Source organism: Chanodichthys erythropterus, chromosome 11 (genome assembly GCF_024489055.1).
Source record: "Chanodichthys erythropterus isolate Z2021 chromosome 11, ASM2448905v1, whole genome shotgun sequence".
Lineage (NCBI taxonomy): Eukaryota > Metazoa > Chordata > Actinopteri > Cypriniformes > Xenocyprididae > Chanodichthys > Chanodichthys erythropterus.
Window position 1 is genome coordinate 50,641,437 of NC_090231.1, and position 18,231 is coordinate 50,659,667.

Below are 18,231 nucleotides of genomic sequence, written 5' to 3' on the forward strand. Positions count from 1 at the left end.
CCATATCCTCCAAACACTTTTTACGGAAGAGGATTAGGGCCAAGAAATAATAAAAAAATAAAACCATCTCAAGATTAAAGTTGTTAAATTTCGAGAAAAAAGTCTAAATAAAATGTTGAGAATAAACTCGTTAAATTACGAGAGAAAACTCGTTAAATTTCGAGAAAAATGTCGAGATAAAATGTTGAGAATAAACTCATTAAATTTGTTAAATTATGACTTTTTTCTCGTAATTTAACAACTTTAATCTCGAGATGGTTTTATTTTTTTATTATTGCTTGGCCCTAATCCTCTTCTGTAACATTTCATGACCCAATCATGAAAAACTCAGAGAAATTACGAGTTATTACTAGGGGTGTAATGTTACACAAACATGAAGGTTCAGTATCAGGGACGTGCACAGGGGGGTTGCTCAGGTTGCCCGGGCAACTGCCCATATGCCCTTCTCGACTCACGTTGCCCTTCCGAGGTGGAAAAAAAAAATTAAAAAAAAAATCGTACAATGGATGCATAATTTCACGTAGGCCTAGATTTAAAAAAATAAATAAATAAAAAAATCGCAAAGCCTCATTCACTTCCATATTTGGGCACCCGTACGAAAGTGAAAGTCAGTAGGGGAAGGGCAAACTCTGTTTACGTGGCTGCAGCGCTGCACGCGACCGGCACCTGAGCTGAGCCTGCATGAGCGGCACTAGAAGGAGATTGTCGCAGTTGTCGGGTGAGACGACTTAACGTTGTCGGAAAGGTGAGTAAGGTTATAATCGTTAACGAAAACGAATGAAAAAACGAAAACTAGGTGGGAAAAAACATCATCGTTAACTGAAATAAAAATAAAACTAGGCATTACAAAAAAACGATAACTAACCAAAACTGTAATGTGTGTTTGGCAAAACTAACTAAAATAAAATAAAATTATAGACTAAATGTCCTTAGTTTTCCTCTTTGTCAATGTTTTTCATAGAGCAAACGTTCAGCTTCATTTCATTTCCCTGCGTCTCTCACTCACGCGTCTCTCTCACATACTCGCGCGCGCACAGCCCCTCCCCTCCGTGCACACCGCGCCTCCATGAGAACGAGTGTTGGAAGCAAGTTCGCGAAAGGTTGGTATCTCGTGAAAACCTTTACACAATCACACATTAAAAAGTGGTATAAAAATATTTTTAATTCTGAATATAATTTTGTCAGTGTGTTAATGTCGACCCGAGAAGCGATTGCTACTTTAGAAAGTTAACTAGAAGCAAGTTTGAGGTAAAATGCACTTGGGTTGTCGATGTCAAAACATTATTTAAGCTGTGATTCCAGTTAGGAATAATTGACGACGGGCCGTTGAATTATTAGAAAAATATTGCACACCTGAGGTGGTGATTCGGTCACGACTCGAAGCGGAGTCAATTCTCAGTCCTTCATATAGGGGGGGATGTGCCCTTTTTTTAGGTCAGAGCAACTGCCCCTCAAAATTCCTGTGCACGTCCCTGTTCAGTATGTACCTCGATATTGAAGTCACGGTACGGTACTGGTTCGGTACAGCAGGGGGCAGAAAACTAAACATAAAATTGCTTCATTTTTCTTTTTTTTTATTAAACAGTGATTTATTGAACAAACTGTGTCTCTCTCTTTAAATAAATTCAATTATAATTCAAATTTTCTTAAGGATAAAAAAATCTATCTCAGCTAATGCTGTAAACTATACAGGGAGCCCTTTCTTGCACATTACTATAATATTAAAGGTTAAGAGCCAAACTATTAAATTTGGTTTCTATTTTTTTTTTTTTAGATATAATAATCAACACTCAAATAACTAAATTTTTTTTAAAAAAACATGCAAATTGCACATAAGGCAGGTTTTTCATTAACTTTTTAAAACTATTTTTCAATTATTTTTCTACTCCAATTCATTTTTTAAATATAATCATTTACATAGTACAACTTGCTTTTCATGCCAAATTAATTTAAACATATTAAATAATTAAGACATTACTAACAGGTAAAGTAAATACAATGAATATATAAGCTAATATAGTGCATATATTTAGTGAAATGCTCCCCTCTAGAGTTCATTTCTTCAGTAAACTTACATGCTGTGGACACTAAATGACTTGCCTGAGGTAAATGTAATGCTATGTGAGATATTATTCTCAAGCTGTTTTATTGATGTCTTTTCATGGTTGAAACACTGATTGAGAGATTACACGTAAACATATCTATGCCTAGATCATCTGTTTTCCTCTTCTGCGCTTTTTCCTGTAGTGGCGGTTGGCAAACAGCATTGCATTACCGCGCACACCCCTTTCTGGATTGGCCGTAGCAGTACATGTACCGTTACACCCCTAGTTATTACAGTGGTGAAATGGATTGTGAATAATGTTGACTTTAAGCTAAAGCAGTCCATGCTGAACTTGATTCAGATTAGGTGTTGAACAAAACCATATGTGGGTATATCAGAGTAAACAGGAATGGACAAAACACAAACATGTAATAATCTGTAATAAACTGTATGCTATTGAGGAATCTGTTTACTAAAGTGCTTTTTAAATCCAGGCTAAGATTAAAACAAACCAAAATAAACAAAACTTAAAGAAACTATTTCTTTCTCTCAGGTACTGCCGAGATAGTTGTGAATGTTGACGACGATGGTGTCATTTCACTGAATTTTGAGTGCTCTAACCTCAATGCTGACTCCAAATTTGTCTGGTCCAAGAACTATGTGGAAATGACAGAACCTGAACGCATGACCTTAGAGACCAAGGGTAGCAAGTAAGTATTTATGTGCTAATGAGTTATGTGATAATGAAGTCCTCCTGCAGTCAATAATTTTATCCTTTAAATCTTATCTTTGATAATCACTATGACATATTTAATGTTTTTTCATGTGAAAATAATTCATGCCTTAAAATAGGTTGAATGAAACTCTACACCCTTGCTTAATTTAAAATAAGCGGATCAGTCGCCGCTTCCACTCAATCACACCAGCTCGGACTACTAAGCAAGAGCACCCTCAGCTGATACTGTAATAATATCATATTGACTAAACAGAAAACGTAATTATGTTTACGATCTAGAGAACGTGTTTTTGCAACAGTGAGCAATGTAGCGAATCACAGACATGTTTGTTGATCTCTTGAACGCAGTGGCCAATCAGGGGTGTTTAATTTAGTCAGAATCGCCGCTGAGAGCAGTCTTTGCACACTTTCTACGCTATATGTAATCCATTCAGAATTTGAATAAAAGTCGACGCATAACAGTTAATGATATTATCATATATATCTACGTTTTTAAACAGCTAATAATGTGTTGCTAATGTTACCCAAACCATGTTCCCATTCACCATCTCAGAGTCAGACAGCTGCATTAAAAAATCACCATCCCTAGAATTAATCATAATAAATGCCCCGCCCTACACAGTGACAGGATTGGTTACATGTTTGTGACGGTAGGAATTAGGGGTGGTTTCAAACTGCATTTTTGAGACTGTCTTTTGGTATACTGCAGGAGCACATACTCAGCAATTGTGTTGACTGATAAATTTGCACATGGTTTGTCTTAAAGCATATTAAAAACACCACTTATAAACAACATTAAAACCTTTTTCTCCACAGGGGTCTTTAAAATAATGGCTTAAATGTCATTTCACACCTCATTTACTTACCCTCATCTCATCCTAAACCCATAAGACTATTGTTCATCTTCTGAACATAAATGAAGACATTTAAAAAAAAAAAAATTGTGCATCCATTGGAAGTGTAATCAAAAATTCAAAAAGTACATAACGACATCATAAAAGTAATTCATATGAATCAAGCAAATATCTTCTTTTGTTCTGAAAATGAAAAGTTTTATGGGTTGGAACAGCATGAGGGTGAGTAAATGATGACATAATTTTTTTAGTGAATGATATCCCTTCAAACTATAGCTTGTGTACCTTCTGATCAATCATATTTATAAATCTTTGACTGTTTACAGAAACAATTCCATCACCTTTTCTAGGTGTAGATTAGCATGGCATAATTTTGTAGTAACTCTTCAATATTGGTCTGTAGGTCCAAAGCCATATTTAATACACCTTCAGAAGATGACCTGGGCATCTACTCTTGCTTCGTGACACACACTGATGGAGCTTCTGCCAGCTACACGCTCTCTGAAGAAGGTGAGTTTATCTTCTTTTTTCATTTGTGTATGTTTAAATGTAGCAAGTAAACCTTGTTATTAATTCTGACATTTGATTTCACTGTCCTGTTCCTAACAGCTCTAAAAGAACTCCTGAAGGTCAGCCATGACCACAAATTCCCCAGTGAGTACACATCACATGCTCAGTTGTAAGGTTTCACACTATCAATGTTTTATTTTGTAGGTGTGTACACTTGCTCTATCCTGTCCAATTTAGCATACTTTTAAAAGTACTATTATGGAAATAATATACTGTAAAAGAACAGAGTTATGTGTGCAAATTATATTAGATGTTATTAGCTGAACTTATTATAGTGCTTTTTTGACCCACTTTACTTAAGTAGATCTTATTGTATATATAATTTAATTACTTTTATTGTCTTTGAAATATGGTTAAAGTATACTTCAGAATGTACTGATAAGCATTTACTGTAATCTAAAATATACTTTAATGCTATTTCTATTGCAACTTGTAAGCTCAGATATATTTCTAATAATAAAGTTGCAATTTAGTAGACCTACATTTAAAATATATTCATTTAAATGTAATATCAAATAACAGTACAGTTAAAATTGTAATCAAATACTTTACATGTGCTTTAGTATGTTAGACAACACATTAAAATAAGTGTACTTCTTCAAAGCAAAAGATTATTAAAACAATTATTTAAAATAAGCAAAACTTTTAATTTGACAATAAAATTGTTAAGAAACATTTTCATGAAAGTATGTTAACACATCAAATTATTTTACATTATTAAAAGTGTACTTAAGTGTGTTAAGAAACAATCATGAACATGTAAATGTCTTCAAGCACTCTCTTTTTTTAAATATATACTTTTAAGATTTACACAAACACACTTCTTTTTCATAAGGGTAGTTCTATAACACCATGGAAACTTGTTTCTGCCACTGAATAAAAAATAAAAAAGGTAATTGTGACTTTATATCTCACAGTTCTGAGTTTTTTCTCGCAATTGCAAGTTTACATCTCAGAATTTACAAAGCCAGAATTGTTTGATGTAAACTCGCAATTGTGAGTTATAAAGTCAGAATTGTGAGATAAAAACTCACAATTCTGAGAATTTGGACTTTATATGCTAACTCGCAATTGAGAGTTTATATGTCACAATTCTGAGAAAAGAAGTCAGAATTGCAAGATATAAACAATTGTGAGAATTGTGAGAAAAAAGTCAGAATTGCAAGTTTATAACTCACAATTCTAACTTTATATTGTAATTGTGAGTTTACAGTTGTGGCCAGAATTATTAGCCCCCTTCATAAATATGATCAAAGATGACTCTAAAAATAAATCTGCATTGTTTATCCTTTTGATCTTAAATTTATAAAATTAGCAAAAATCTAACCTTTCATTGAAGGAAAAGAATTGAAAGTGGGGGGGAAATAACAATGAAATAAATGTTTTTCTCCAAAACACGTTGCCCACAATTATTAGCACCCTTTTATTCAATACTTTTTGCAACCTCCTTTTGCCAAGAGAACAGCTCTTAGTCTTCTTCTATAATGCCTGATGAGTTTGGAGAACACCCGAGAAGAGATCAGAGACAATTCCTCCATACAGAATCTCTCCAGATCCTTCAGATTCCCAGCTCCATGTTGGTCCTGCTTCTCTTCAGTTCACTCCACTCATTTTCTTTAGGGTTCAGGTCAGGGAACTGGGATGGCCATGGCAGAAGCTTCATTTTGTGCTCAGTGACACATTTTTGTGCTGGTTTTGATGTTTGTTTTGGATCATTGTCCCGACGGATGATCCAACCACAGCCCATTATAAGATTTCTAGCAGAAGTGGTCAGGTTTTGATTTTTTATCTGTTGGTATTTGAAAGAAATCCATGACACCATATATCTGAACAAGTTGCTAATTTTATGAATTAAAGATCAAAATGATAAACAATGCAGATTTATTTTTACAGTCATCTTTGATCATATTTATGAAGGGGGCTAATAATTCTGACCACAACTGTATATCTCACAATTCTGAGAAAAGTGAGAATTGCGAGTTAAAAAGTCGCTATTACCTTTTTAATTTATTTTTTTTTATTATTTAGTGGCGGAAACAAGCTTCCATAATATCAGTGTCCTAAACAGTTTTTGTTCTGACCTATAAACAAAAGCAAATTACTGCATGAAGTGCTCATTTTTAAATACAGCTATGTGATGTAGGATTTCTCAAATGAGATAGACAGAGAAAGCCTTATGAGTGGCAAAATTCCCCGTCATGTGACATTTATTCTTTGGTTAGCACACCTGGTTAGGTTTAATATGAAAGATGCATCACTTGTCACTTTATTGCACAAAACAGAGCACAAGGATCAAGGTTTCCATTCCACCATAGGCCTCCAATATAATGAACATTATTCAGGACTGATTTCATGTTTTGTTCTATTGTTCTCAATCATCTGCTTCTATTATACACTTTCCTCCCTCTTCTCCAGTCATCCCTCTGAAAACAGAGCTGGCCGTAGAGCTGCTGGAGAAGGGTAGAGTTCGCTTCTGGTTGCAGGCTGAAAAAATCTCTGCCAATGGAAAAGTTGAATACGTTTTCAATGACAACATGATCTCCCAGGGAGAGGTGAGACGAAGAAACAGACACAGTACATGAAATATTACACATGAAATTGATTGTAAATAATCATTTGGTATGCTTTTTGTGTCTTGTAGAAATACAAGATGAACTTTGATAAAAATACTGGCATTATTGAGATGTTCATGGAGTCTCTGGGCAAAGAGGACGAGGGAACATTCACTTTCCAGCTTCAAGATGGCAAAGCCACTAACCAGTCCAGTCTAGTGCTAATTGGAGATGGTACATCTAAAAGTCCATATGCACATATATATATATGCATCTCATTTATAGAGTGTGTACTAATGACAGCATCTCATTTCCTTCAGTGTTCAAGCAGTTACAGAAGGAATCAGAGTTCCAGAGAAAAGAATGGCATAGAAAGCAAGGTATGTGCAGTACTGTATATCCACTGGAATATTATTTTTTAAAATTCATGTGAACAAGTATATAGTATGAAATGTCAAACTTTGTTTGCTTGAGAAAGTTACCAATGCCCTAGTAGGGGTGTGATGAGATCTCATGCCGCGAGATTAAAATGTGACAAAATGTGATTAAAAATCGAGGTGAAAAACTGTCTTGAGCGATATTTCCATAATGGAGTGTGAGGAGGAAATTAGGATAGAATATGCCACCTCCACTCGTTTAGCTTTTTATATAATTCTGTTGGATAACGGTCGCTTCAATTCCTTCCAACACGAGCTGCAGAGTCGTACGTAGTGCAGCAGGAATTACAGTTCACTGATCACATGACAAGATGACTGCCCAGACAGCAACATAATGTGGCCCAGATCCAGCCCACATCTGATACATGTTGATTACACACGGATCAGATGTGGGCCGGATCTGGGCCGACATTATGTTGCTGTCAGGGTGACCATGGCAGAGGATTCAATGCATAACAGAGTTTGACAAATGTCTTATCTTGTAGAATCTTATCTTGTGTTAAATCAACTCTGCTCAGATTACATATGGTGCCTCTCTATATAGTGTTAAAGTAAAACTTAAGCAGAGTTAAAGGGATAGTTCACCCAAAAATGAATATTTGATGTTTATCTGCTTACCCCCAGTGCATCCAAGATGTAGGTGACTTTTTTTCTTCAGTCGAACGCAAATTATGATTTTTAACTGCAACCGCTGCCGTCTGTCAGTCAAATAATAGCAGTAGATGGGAACTTCAAATATAACAGTAAATAAAACTTGCTTAGACAAATCAAAATTAAAACCTGCGGCTCGTGACGACACATTAATGTCCTAAGACACGAAACGATCGGTTTGTGCGAGAAACCGAACATTATTTATATAATTTTTACCTCTAATACACCACTATGTCCAACTTCGTTCAGCTTCCTGTTAGTGAGGTCAAAAAACGCGTTGTGATGACGGAAGTGATGTCTCGCCCATATACTTCAATGAGCGCGAGACATCACTTCCGTTGTCAGAGCGCGATCAGACCTCACTAGCCGGAAGCTGAACGGAGTTGGACATAGTGGTGTATTAGAGGTAAAAAATTATATAAATACTGTTCGGTTTCTCACACAAACCGATCGTTTCGTGTCTTAGGACATCAGTGTGCCGTCACGAGCCGCAGGGTTTAATTTGGATTTGTTTATGGAAGTTTTTTCGACTCTTATTGTTCAAGTTCCCAATCACTGCTATTATTTGACTGACAGACGGCAGCGGTTGCAGTTAAAAATCATCATTTGTGTTCTACTGAAGAAACAAAGTCACCTACATCTTGGATGCACTGGGGGTAGGCAGATAAACATCAAATTTTCATTTTTGGGTGAACTATCCCTTTAAAGTTAAGTAGATAATTAAGTGATTAAGTTATGATTTAGCATTAGTGATTAACGCCTGCTGTTAACAAGCAGAATCACTGAAGAGAAACACAATAACTACAAATGACTTCCAGCCACAGCCTTAGATGAAATCAACTGAAGAGAAAAGACATTAAATCTCTCAAGATCTGAATAAACAGCTCTACAAACAGCAACTCTGCTTGAGTGTTATTTTAACTCTATGTATAGAGGGACCATATGTTCTCTAAGCAGAGTTGATTTAACTCTGTGAATAGAGCGCGGCAGTGCTGAGTGCACAGCAAAATCCCCAGAGTATGCGCGATCTGTAAATCGAAAGTAAAATGCGAGCACACGTTCAAATGTGATTTCAATACCCTGCATTATGAAAGTGGTTCCCTGATGCATGCAAATATCTCCCAATATGAAAGCTATCTTAGTCTTAGCTCTGTATCATGCTTTAAGAAAAATTTGGTCTCTTTTTGATGACTTTGATTATGGTTGCACTTATTGTTTGCAATTAATAAGACTAATAAAAAAACTGTTACTTGGTATTTTTATTTAGCCAGTTAAAACATTTCAAATGCACCTGCATACTGTTTTTCTAGTCATGTATTTCGTCATTGAGGATTTCTTAAAAATACTGTGTAAAAAGTCTCGTTCTCGTGTTTCATCTCGTCATCTGAGCTGTCTCATCACACCCCTATGCCCTAGTAATTGTCGTTAACTAAACAACTGAATATTTGTACATTGTTCACTGCTATTTATGCACTCAAAGGTCCACACTTTGTGGAGTATCTTGGTTATGAAGTCACACCTGAGTGCTGTGTAAGACTGAAGTGCAAGGTGAGCCTTCTCTCATATGAACCACATCTACTCAACTGTAGGGTGCTGCCTGTTTCTTTATTACTGACATATTAACCTTTGTTCTAGGTTGGTAATATGAAGAAAGACTCCGTGGCCCTGTGGTATAAGGATGGACGAGAGGTTAAGGTCAATGAGAAACTGGATTTCTCTGAAGGAGTATTAACTTTGGAGATCACCCAGGTGAGCAGCATTTCACTCATGCAGAGAAAATAAAATTGGTATAGAAATGATTTTTACTCAGAAATTGTTTGTAAATTCCAAGAGAAACGGCAAATAACAAAATTTTGTCATAGTATTTTCTTGTAAAGAATACTCCAGTAATCATAGTTTTACTTACAACTTCGAAAAAAATATTTTTACAGTGGGTTACCCAGATATTACTGTTCATATGTATCTAAAGTATTTATTTAATGATTCAATGAGAAATTTAGTTTGACTTAAATTTGACTATATATATGGTATTATTCCCATAAGTTACAAGCATGTTTTATTAATTAACTCCTTTATTGTTAATTCGTTGCCACATATTACTTAACATATTACTAGCAAAGCACAAACAGAAATGACAATGAGCAAAACTGAGATACTGTATAATGAGGTGATTATCAATACGGTACGAGAAGACAAAGACATGTAATTGTTTTGATGAATTTTGTGTTGTTATGTGTCAATGACAGATCTCGAAAAAGGATGCTGGTATATATGAAGTAGTACTGAAGGATGACAGAGGCAAAGACACCTCCACCCTCAACCTTACTGACCAAGGTAACAGTCCTTTTAAAGCATATTTCTGCTATTATAAAACTCACTACTCTACAGTATTCTCTACTTACTGTAAATTGTGCTGTGATTTTAATGTCATCATATATATTTTACATGCAAATTGTCCCTCAACTCTCAGCTCTGGTTAAACATTTAGTTTATTTTGGGTGCCATTGTTACTGTGTAATTATCAGTAAATTATTACATTGATTTTTTTGGTTACTTTATTTTAAGGTGACATAGTTACATTATACTTCCTCATAAGTACTGAGAAATATTAATTAACTACATGTACTTACTATAGAGTTACAGTTAGAGTTAGGGTTTGGTTTAGGGTTAGTTACCTGTAATTATGCATAATTTACTGTTATTACATAGTAAGTACATATAGTAAAGTGTAATAAGTCACCTTAAAATGAAGTGTTACATTTGGACCTACCTTTTGTCTTATTTCTTCCTGATATTATATTGTCTGTTAAAGATCTTTTGCCAATAAATGTCTAACTTCTGTTTTCCAGGATTCAAAGAACTGATGAATCAAGTTTTTAGTGTTATTGGTAAGATTTACAATGTCATTTTCAAGCGTAAACAAAATTTAATATGTCTTTTAAATCTTTACATTTAAACTTGTAGTAATGCAGGACAAATGTTGATTTTTGTTTTGTCCAGCGAACTCGTCCACTCCGCTGAAGATCCAGAGCACAGAGGAGGGAATCAGGCTCTACAGCTTCGTCAGCTACTACAACGACGAGCTGCACGTCACCTGGCATCACAAGTAAGAACGTGTCTGTGTTTCACTTAAACTCATTCATGCATGACACATGTTTCTAGCATCAACAAATACAGCTGCTGGTCATATAATTAGAATATCGTGAAAAAGTATTTTTTTTTATTGTAAATTATTTTTAAAAATGAAACTTTCATATATTCTAGATTCCCTACATGTAAAGTAAAACATTTCAAAAGTTTTTTTTTTTAATTTTGATGATTAGAGCGTACAGCTCATGAAAGTCCAAAATCCAGTATCTCAAAATATTAGAATATTTCTTAAGAAAGTTCTTTAAAGTATGTTCATTTGTACACTCAATACTTGGTCGGCAGCACATATTACAGCAAATGACTCGCTCCTAGCACAAATTACAGCATCAGTGAAGTGTGGCACGGAAGTGATCAGCCTGTGGCACTGCTGAGGCACTATTGAGCCTTCAGATCATCTGTATATTGTTGGATCGACTGTTTCTCATCCTTCTCTTGAAAATATCCCATAGATTCAGGGGTCAGGCATGTTTGCTGGCCAATAAAACACAGTAATATCATGGTCAGCAAACCACTTGGAAGTAGTTTTTGCACTGTGGGCAGATGCTAAAGTCCTGCTGGAAAAGGAAATCAGCATCTCCATAAAGCTTGTCAGCAGATGGAAGCATAAAGTGCTCCAAAATCTCCTGGAAGATGGCTGCATTGACTTTGCACTTGATAAAACACAATGGACCAACACCAGCAGATGTCACGGCCCCCCAAATCATTACTAACTTCAGAAACTTCCCACTAGACTTTAAGCAGCTTGGATTCTGTGCCTCTCCAGTCTTCCTTCAGACTCTGGGACCATGATTTCAACATGAAATGCAAAATTTACTTTTATCTGAAAAGAGGACTTTCGACCACTGTTCACTGTCCAATTCTTTTTCTCCTTAGCCCAAGTAAGATGCTTCTGATGTTGTTTCTGTTTCAGAAATGGCTTGGTAGTCCTTTTCCTGAAGATGTCTGAGTGTGGTGACTCTTCATGCGCTGACTCCGGCTTCGTTTGACTCATTGTGAAGCTCTCCTAAGTGTCTGAATCGGCTTTACTTGACAGTATTCTCAAGCTTGCGGTCATCCCTTTTGTTTGTGCACCTTTGCCTACCCAATTTCTTCCTTCTAGTCAACTTTGCATTTAATATGCTTTGATATTTCACTCTGTAAACAGCCACCACATTCAGTAATGACCATCTGTGACTTACTCTCTTTGTGGAGGGTGTTAATGATCGTCTCCTGGACCATTGCCATGTCAGCAGTCTTCCCCATTAGTGTGGTTTCAGAGAACAAGAGATACCCGGAATTTATACTGTAGGGATGGTCATTTAATGAAACTCAAATGTAAATATTCTAATATTTTGAGATACTGGATTTTGGACTTTCATTAGCTGTACGCTCTAATCAACAAATTAAAAAAAAAAAAAAAAAAAAAAACTTTTGAAATGATTTACTTTACATGTAGGGAATCTAGTATAAATGAAAGTTTCTTTTTTTTAAATAATTTACAATAAAAAATGAACTTTTTCACGATATTCTAATTATATGACCAGCACCTGTATGTCTGTCCACACTGAGAGCAAATTATACTATTATATTATATTACATTACATTGTATTGCCTTAGCAATGACTGAATTTTTGTGGAGGCTTTTATCTATTTTCGTTTTTTCGTTTCAATTCAACATTAGGATGTTAGCTTTCTAAAGCCAACATCAATATTACTTTCTCAGAACCAAGACATGAAATGTTAAGCTTGTGTTCATTGTAGTTGGACAGCAGAGTATAATTGTGTGTGTGTGCTTTATTAAAGGGATGCTGCAATCGCTTTCACCGAGCGCATTAAGAGTGGTGTGGTGGGTGAGCAGCTGTGGCTGCAGATCTCTGAGCCCACCGAGAAAGATAAAGGCAAATACGCCATTGAGTTCTTCGATGGGAAAGGAGGTTTGCGCAGAACTGTGGAACTGGCTGGACAAGGTGAGGAAACATATGCTCACACACACCACATAATAGCTCTGTGCCAAAAACTAGTTGCCTGCTTTGCGGTCTACTACACTCTTAAAAAATTGGTTGTTTCAACCCTAATTTTGGTTAAATATGGACAAACCCAGCCATTGGGTTAATTTTTTAAATAAAATTTTTGGGTTTGTTCATATTTGACTCAAATTTGGGTTGAAACATCACCCACCCCTACACTCTTATAAAATGGGTTATGGCAAAAATATTAAGAATTTTTGTGCAATTCCACAAACCTGGAAGACCTTCTGAATGTATATACACTCTGGGTTAAAAACAACCCAAGTTGGGTTAAGTATGGACAAACCCAGCAGGGTAAAGGGCACCTATTATGCCCTCTTTCAGAAGATGTAATATAAGTCTCTGGTCTGGTCAAGTTTCAGCTTAAAATACAGCAAAAAATTTGCTCCTATTTGGGGGTGAGCAAAAACATGCCTTTTACTATATTACTATATTGCTGGCTAAAAATAAAAAATAAATAAAAAATTGGTTGAAAAAAATGTCTGGGTGAAAACAACCCAATCCCTGGGTTTGTCCATATTTAACCCAGCATTTTTTAAAGTGTAAGCAGTAGGCTTTTAAGAAAGGAAAATTTAAAATATATAAGTAGTATGGAGAAACAATGAATTATAAATAATTTAATGGCAATGTGAGAATAACAATTCTCACATGTATTACGTAATATAATCTAATAACAAGTACTTCATTTTTGGAATCTGATTACGTAATCCAATCACTACCCAATCACTAATCAATCACTACCCAGCACTGTGTATTAATAATCTTTTGTGTTGCTTCATTTTAGAAATTTAAAATCAATCCTGTTGTTGGTGCAAAACTTTGTGTCCAGTTTGAAAATCGTTGGGATCATGTTTACACACGCTGTTGAATAGGGCACTCCAGACTAACCCGTATGTTTCTGTTAATGGGTGAAGATCCTCCTTTATGCACCTTGAGCCAGAATCCATTATCATTGAAGCATATTTTGATGGATTGTGGATTTGAAATCTGTTAGAACTCTTTATTTTTCTGTTGACTTTTATGAAAAGATTTTTAATGAAGTAAGGCCTGATTTACTTTTAGAATTTTTATCTAAAATCAAATTTAAAAACCTAAATATCTTGTTCTCACCATTAATATAGCCGAGGTAGCTCGCATGGCATTAAATCATAAACAAACATTTTATAAATTTAGACGAATACATTTTCATCAATTAACATGCAATAAATGTGTGCGAAAACTACATTCAGTATATTATTTCCGTAATTACTCTTTTTAAAAGTTGGCTAAAGTGTTCTTTTTCACCAGAGTCAGTCTATTTTTCTGTAACACTGTTCACGATAAATGTAGAAAACAGCAGATTTAAAGCAAACTGTACTCTCAAGATGTTGCAAAAGTGTCTGATAATATGGGTATTACTGAGATCAGTATATTTGACCTCAAAGTTGTGGCTCCAATGAGGCCGCCCAGCTCAATGTAAATAAAAACTTATTTAAGGCTATGAGAGTACATGATTTTTATAAGTACTATAAAATTTCTCATTTCTGTAGGTGTTTTGAGAAAATGTTCATAATAAATGATGCATTTACATTGAATTTTTATATTTTCAGCATTTGATGATGCATATGCTGAATTTCAAAGACTCAAGTAAGTACCTTTAAGATGAAAATGCTTTGCGATAGATACTATTCAGCTGATTGAATAACTAATAAAAATATTTTCTTTTCCCATCTTCAATTTTTTTCTTAGGGCTGCTGCTATTGCAGAAAGAAGTGAGTAGATGAAGGCAGAAATACATGCATTTAACGCATCACTTTAACTGTGTCGTTTGAAAGGTGGTATGAGTGTACTGGAAGTTCGTAATCTTTGTGTTTTCCTCAGATCGTGCTCGTGTGGCAGGTGGTCTGCCTGATGTTGTGACCATCCAAGAGGGCAAGGTAGTGTACATGGTTCTCCGTATGGTTTGAAAAGAACATTTTTGCACTGTTCCACAGATAATTTTCCCACAAAAATGACAAAACAAAAAACAAAAAAACATTGTTTGCAGTATCGTTCCATCTGTCTCTTCCCTTCTCTCTCATAGGCTTTGAACCTGACCTGCAATATCTCGGGTGACCCTGTACCAGAGGTCACTTGGCTAAAGAATGAACGTGAGATGGTTTCGGACGATCACTATATTCTGAAGTTTGAGTCAGGCAAGTTTGCCAGTTTCACCATCACCAGCGTCAATACGTCCGACTCTGGCAAGTACAGCATCCTGGTAAAGAACAAGTACGGTACGGAGAGCGGCGATTTCACCGTAAGTGTCTTCATGCCAGACGAGGAACCTGGCAAGAAAAAATAAAGAAAACCAATAAGATCAATTAAAGATTTGAAAAGATTAGTTTTGACAATAATGCCCTATTATATTGAATATCTGAATGTACACTATCAGCCAAATGTTTGGAATAATGAAGATGTTTTTGATAGAAGTCTCTTCTGTTTACCTGCATTTATTTGAATAAAGATACAGTAAAAACAGTGAAACTGTTAAATAGCATTACAATTTAAAAGAGCAGTTTTCTATTTGAATATACATTATTATAAAAAGTAATTTATTCCTGTGATGGTAAAGCTTAATTTTCAGCATCATCACTCAGTCTTCAGTGTCACATGATCCCTCAAAAATCATTCTAATATTTAAAATAATTTTTACAGTATCACACAATATGGTGAGCATTAGAGACATTCAAAAAAATCTGTATTATTCCAAACTTTTGAGCATGTTCCATATCCTTAGTGGAGAGTAACAAAATGGTGCTAATATCTTGGTTGCAGATTGAAAAGTGTTGGTCCAAGTTTTAATCCACCAGTACTCACATTTTCAAAATAATGCTTTAATCGGAAACAAACTGTTATTTTATCAAATCTTTGTCTGTATAGATCTAGCTATAAAATAGTACTCGCATAATTTACTTGACCATTTTCTCCATTGTGGTATTAGTAAAATAGTTTTAAGCCCAGATTAGATAACAAATACAGTTTTGACTGCAGGTTGTATTGTGAGTGGCTTTCCTTATGTAGTTTTACTGTAAGAAGAAACAGATGCACTGATGTGCATTAAGAATGAACAGTTTTGAATTGAGGGACAAATGGACGCTCCATTTCTGTATAGTTTATCATTATTCTGTCCTGAAAAGCAGGGGCTTTAACAAAAAAGACAACTTTAACATTGTTTAAATGACTCTGCTGCAAGGTTTCTATGGATTCTCTATAATGCTTCACACTCCTAATAAATCACTGCATGTATGATCCCATTGTGCATAGCAGTTATGACTTCACCTCCTGTTTTACCTCACAGATAATGATATGACTTCCTCTGTGTTATTTCCAATAAACGGAGCACATGTTCTCTCAACTCCCTCTCTGTGTGATTTCAGTGTGTCCCTTGTTTTCTTCTCCACACTGTCCTTATCATTCACATCCCTCCTTCCTGAATCCTGCATCTGAGATGCCGATGTTGTCTCTTCGTCTGAACACCTGGTCCAACCTGAACAACGTCACTAACTTTACCCTCAACTGCGGAGTGTGCGGACCTAACCTGCACAGTGCACACTCTCACAAAAACAGGGTTTACAAATACTGTTTTTGTTTTCATAGTCTAATCAAAATGTCCAGAATGAAGTTGAGGGTAAATACCTTGCTACCTTGTAATACAGCATAGGAACAATACTGAATGTAACACTAGGCATACACTTGGCAACTTTGTAAATGGTTTTAAAGGGTTAGTTCACCCAAAAATGAAAATTCTGTCATTTATTACTCACCCTCATGTTGTTCCACACCCGTAAGACCTTCGTTAATCTTCGGAACACAAATTAAGATATTTTAGTTGAAATCCGATGGCTCTGTGAGGCCATAGGGAGCAATGACACTTCCTCTCTCAAGATCCATAAAGGTACTAAAAACATATTTAAATCGGTTCATGTGAGTACAGTGGTTCAATATTAATATTATAAAGTGACAAGAATATTTCTGGTGTGGCAAAAAACAAAACAAAATAACGTCTTATTTAGTGATGGCCGATTTCAAAACACTGCTTCATGAAGCTTCGGAGCACAAATGAATCAGTGTGTCGAATCATGATTCAGATCGCGTGTCAAACTGCCAACGGCTGAAATCACGTGACTTTGGCGCTCCATTCAGCAGATTCGATTCCCTGATTGATTTGTGCTCTGATGCTTCCTGAAGCAGTGACAAATGAAAATGTGTGATAAAATCGGCTTAAAGTAACAATTAAACACGTTTGATTTCCTCTTACTGGATGGAATTATAATCTTAAACTAAAAAAAAAAAAAAAAATCTGTGCCCATCATACACTACACAATTTTTAGTGAAATCATGCAATAAAGACTGGCTCTGTCTTGTGGCAAATGGCATTGACTCTAAACTAGTTCAAGGCAAAAATCTTGGCTGAAGTCATGCAGTTTTTTTTGTAAATTATTTGCACCTAACAGTATAGTTTTTGGTTCGATTCGGTACATATTCACACAACTGCCAATAAGGGATTGACACTACATAACACAGAAGTAGGGACAAGTGTGCATGTAATTTAACTAATTTTCTCAACTTTTTATATTTATCAGTGATATTAGTTAGATCACACACACACACACACATACATATATACTGGGTCTTCACTATAATTGACACTTTTTTATGGTAACTTGGATTGATCATTTATTTATAGTATTTAATCAAGATTGATTGCATATGTACATCCATGTAATTTGTGCCTCTTGCTCTTGCCAGTTGAAAACGATCGAAAACATGGGTGATTTTGGTGTGGTGTCATATCTGGCTGATGCAGATGGAAACGTGAACATTGGACCTGCGACTCCTGTACCCACTTGTCGTTCCACAAAGCCTTCAACCAAATCAACTCCTACAACACCCACCACAGTCACTCCAACTCAAACACCAACCCCAGCTAATCCAACCCCCCAAAATAAAACTACAGTTACCCCGACTCCTGAAAATCAAACCCCAAGTACACCAACCCCACCAACTAAAATCCCAGATAATCAATCTCCAGGTTCCCTGACTCCTCAAAATCAAACCTCAGATACCCCTATTCTTCAACACCCAGCTAATCCGACTTCCTCAATCTCAAATACATCCACTCCTCAACCCTTCACTCCCACACCAGGTGAGAAATCTGAAAATAACTCAATGGATGATAAGAAGATAACAGCAATGCTGGAAGGTGAGAC

The 18,231-nt window shown here is 35.6% G+C and overlaps 1 protein-coding gene across 7 annotated transcripts in view; it reads left to right on the forward strand.

The window, feature by feature from the left end:
* myom1b (myomesin 1b) overlaps positions 1–18,231 on the forward strand; it is a 65,503-nt gene that overhangs the window by 43,443 nt on the left and 3,829 nt on the right. For 6 of the 7 annotated variants that reach the window (XM_067399979.1, XM_067399983.1, XM_067399981.1 and 3 more), the window contains 17 exons: positions 2,598–2,754; positions 4,038–4,144; positions 4,244–4,288; positions 6,620–6,756; positions 6,846–6,990; positions 7,077–7,136; positions 9,325–9,392; positions 9,480–9,593; positions 10,091–10,178; positions 10,694–10,732; positions 10,845–10,950; positions 12,777–12,940; positions 14,590–14,626; positions 14,729–14,751; positions 14,861–14,916; positions 15,063–15,278; positions 17,771–18,224. In XM_067399979.1, coding sequence (XP_067256080.1) covers positions 2,598–2,754; positions 4,038–4,144; positions 4,244–4,288; positions 6,620–6,756; positions 6,846–6,990; positions 7,077–7,136; positions 9,325–9,392; positions 9,480–9,593; positions 10,091–10,178; positions 10,694–10,732; positions 10,845–10,950; positions 12,777–12,940; positions 14,590–14,626; positions 14,729–14,751; positions 14,861–14,916; positions 15,063–15,278; positions 17,771–18,224 — 2,016 coding nt within the window. Of the gene's footprint in view, positions 1–2,597; positions 2,755–4,037; positions 4,145–4,243; positions 4,289–6,619; positions 6,757–6,845; positions 6,991–7,076; positions 7,137–9,324; positions 9,393–9,479; positions 9,594–10,090; positions 10,179–10,693; positions 10,733–10,844; positions 10,951–12,776; positions 12,941–14,589; positions 14,627–14,728; positions 14,752–14,860; positions 14,917–15,062; positions 17,708–17,770; positions 18,225–18,231 lie in introns of those variants that run through there. The other variant, XM_067399985.1, reaches the window with a different exon arrangement.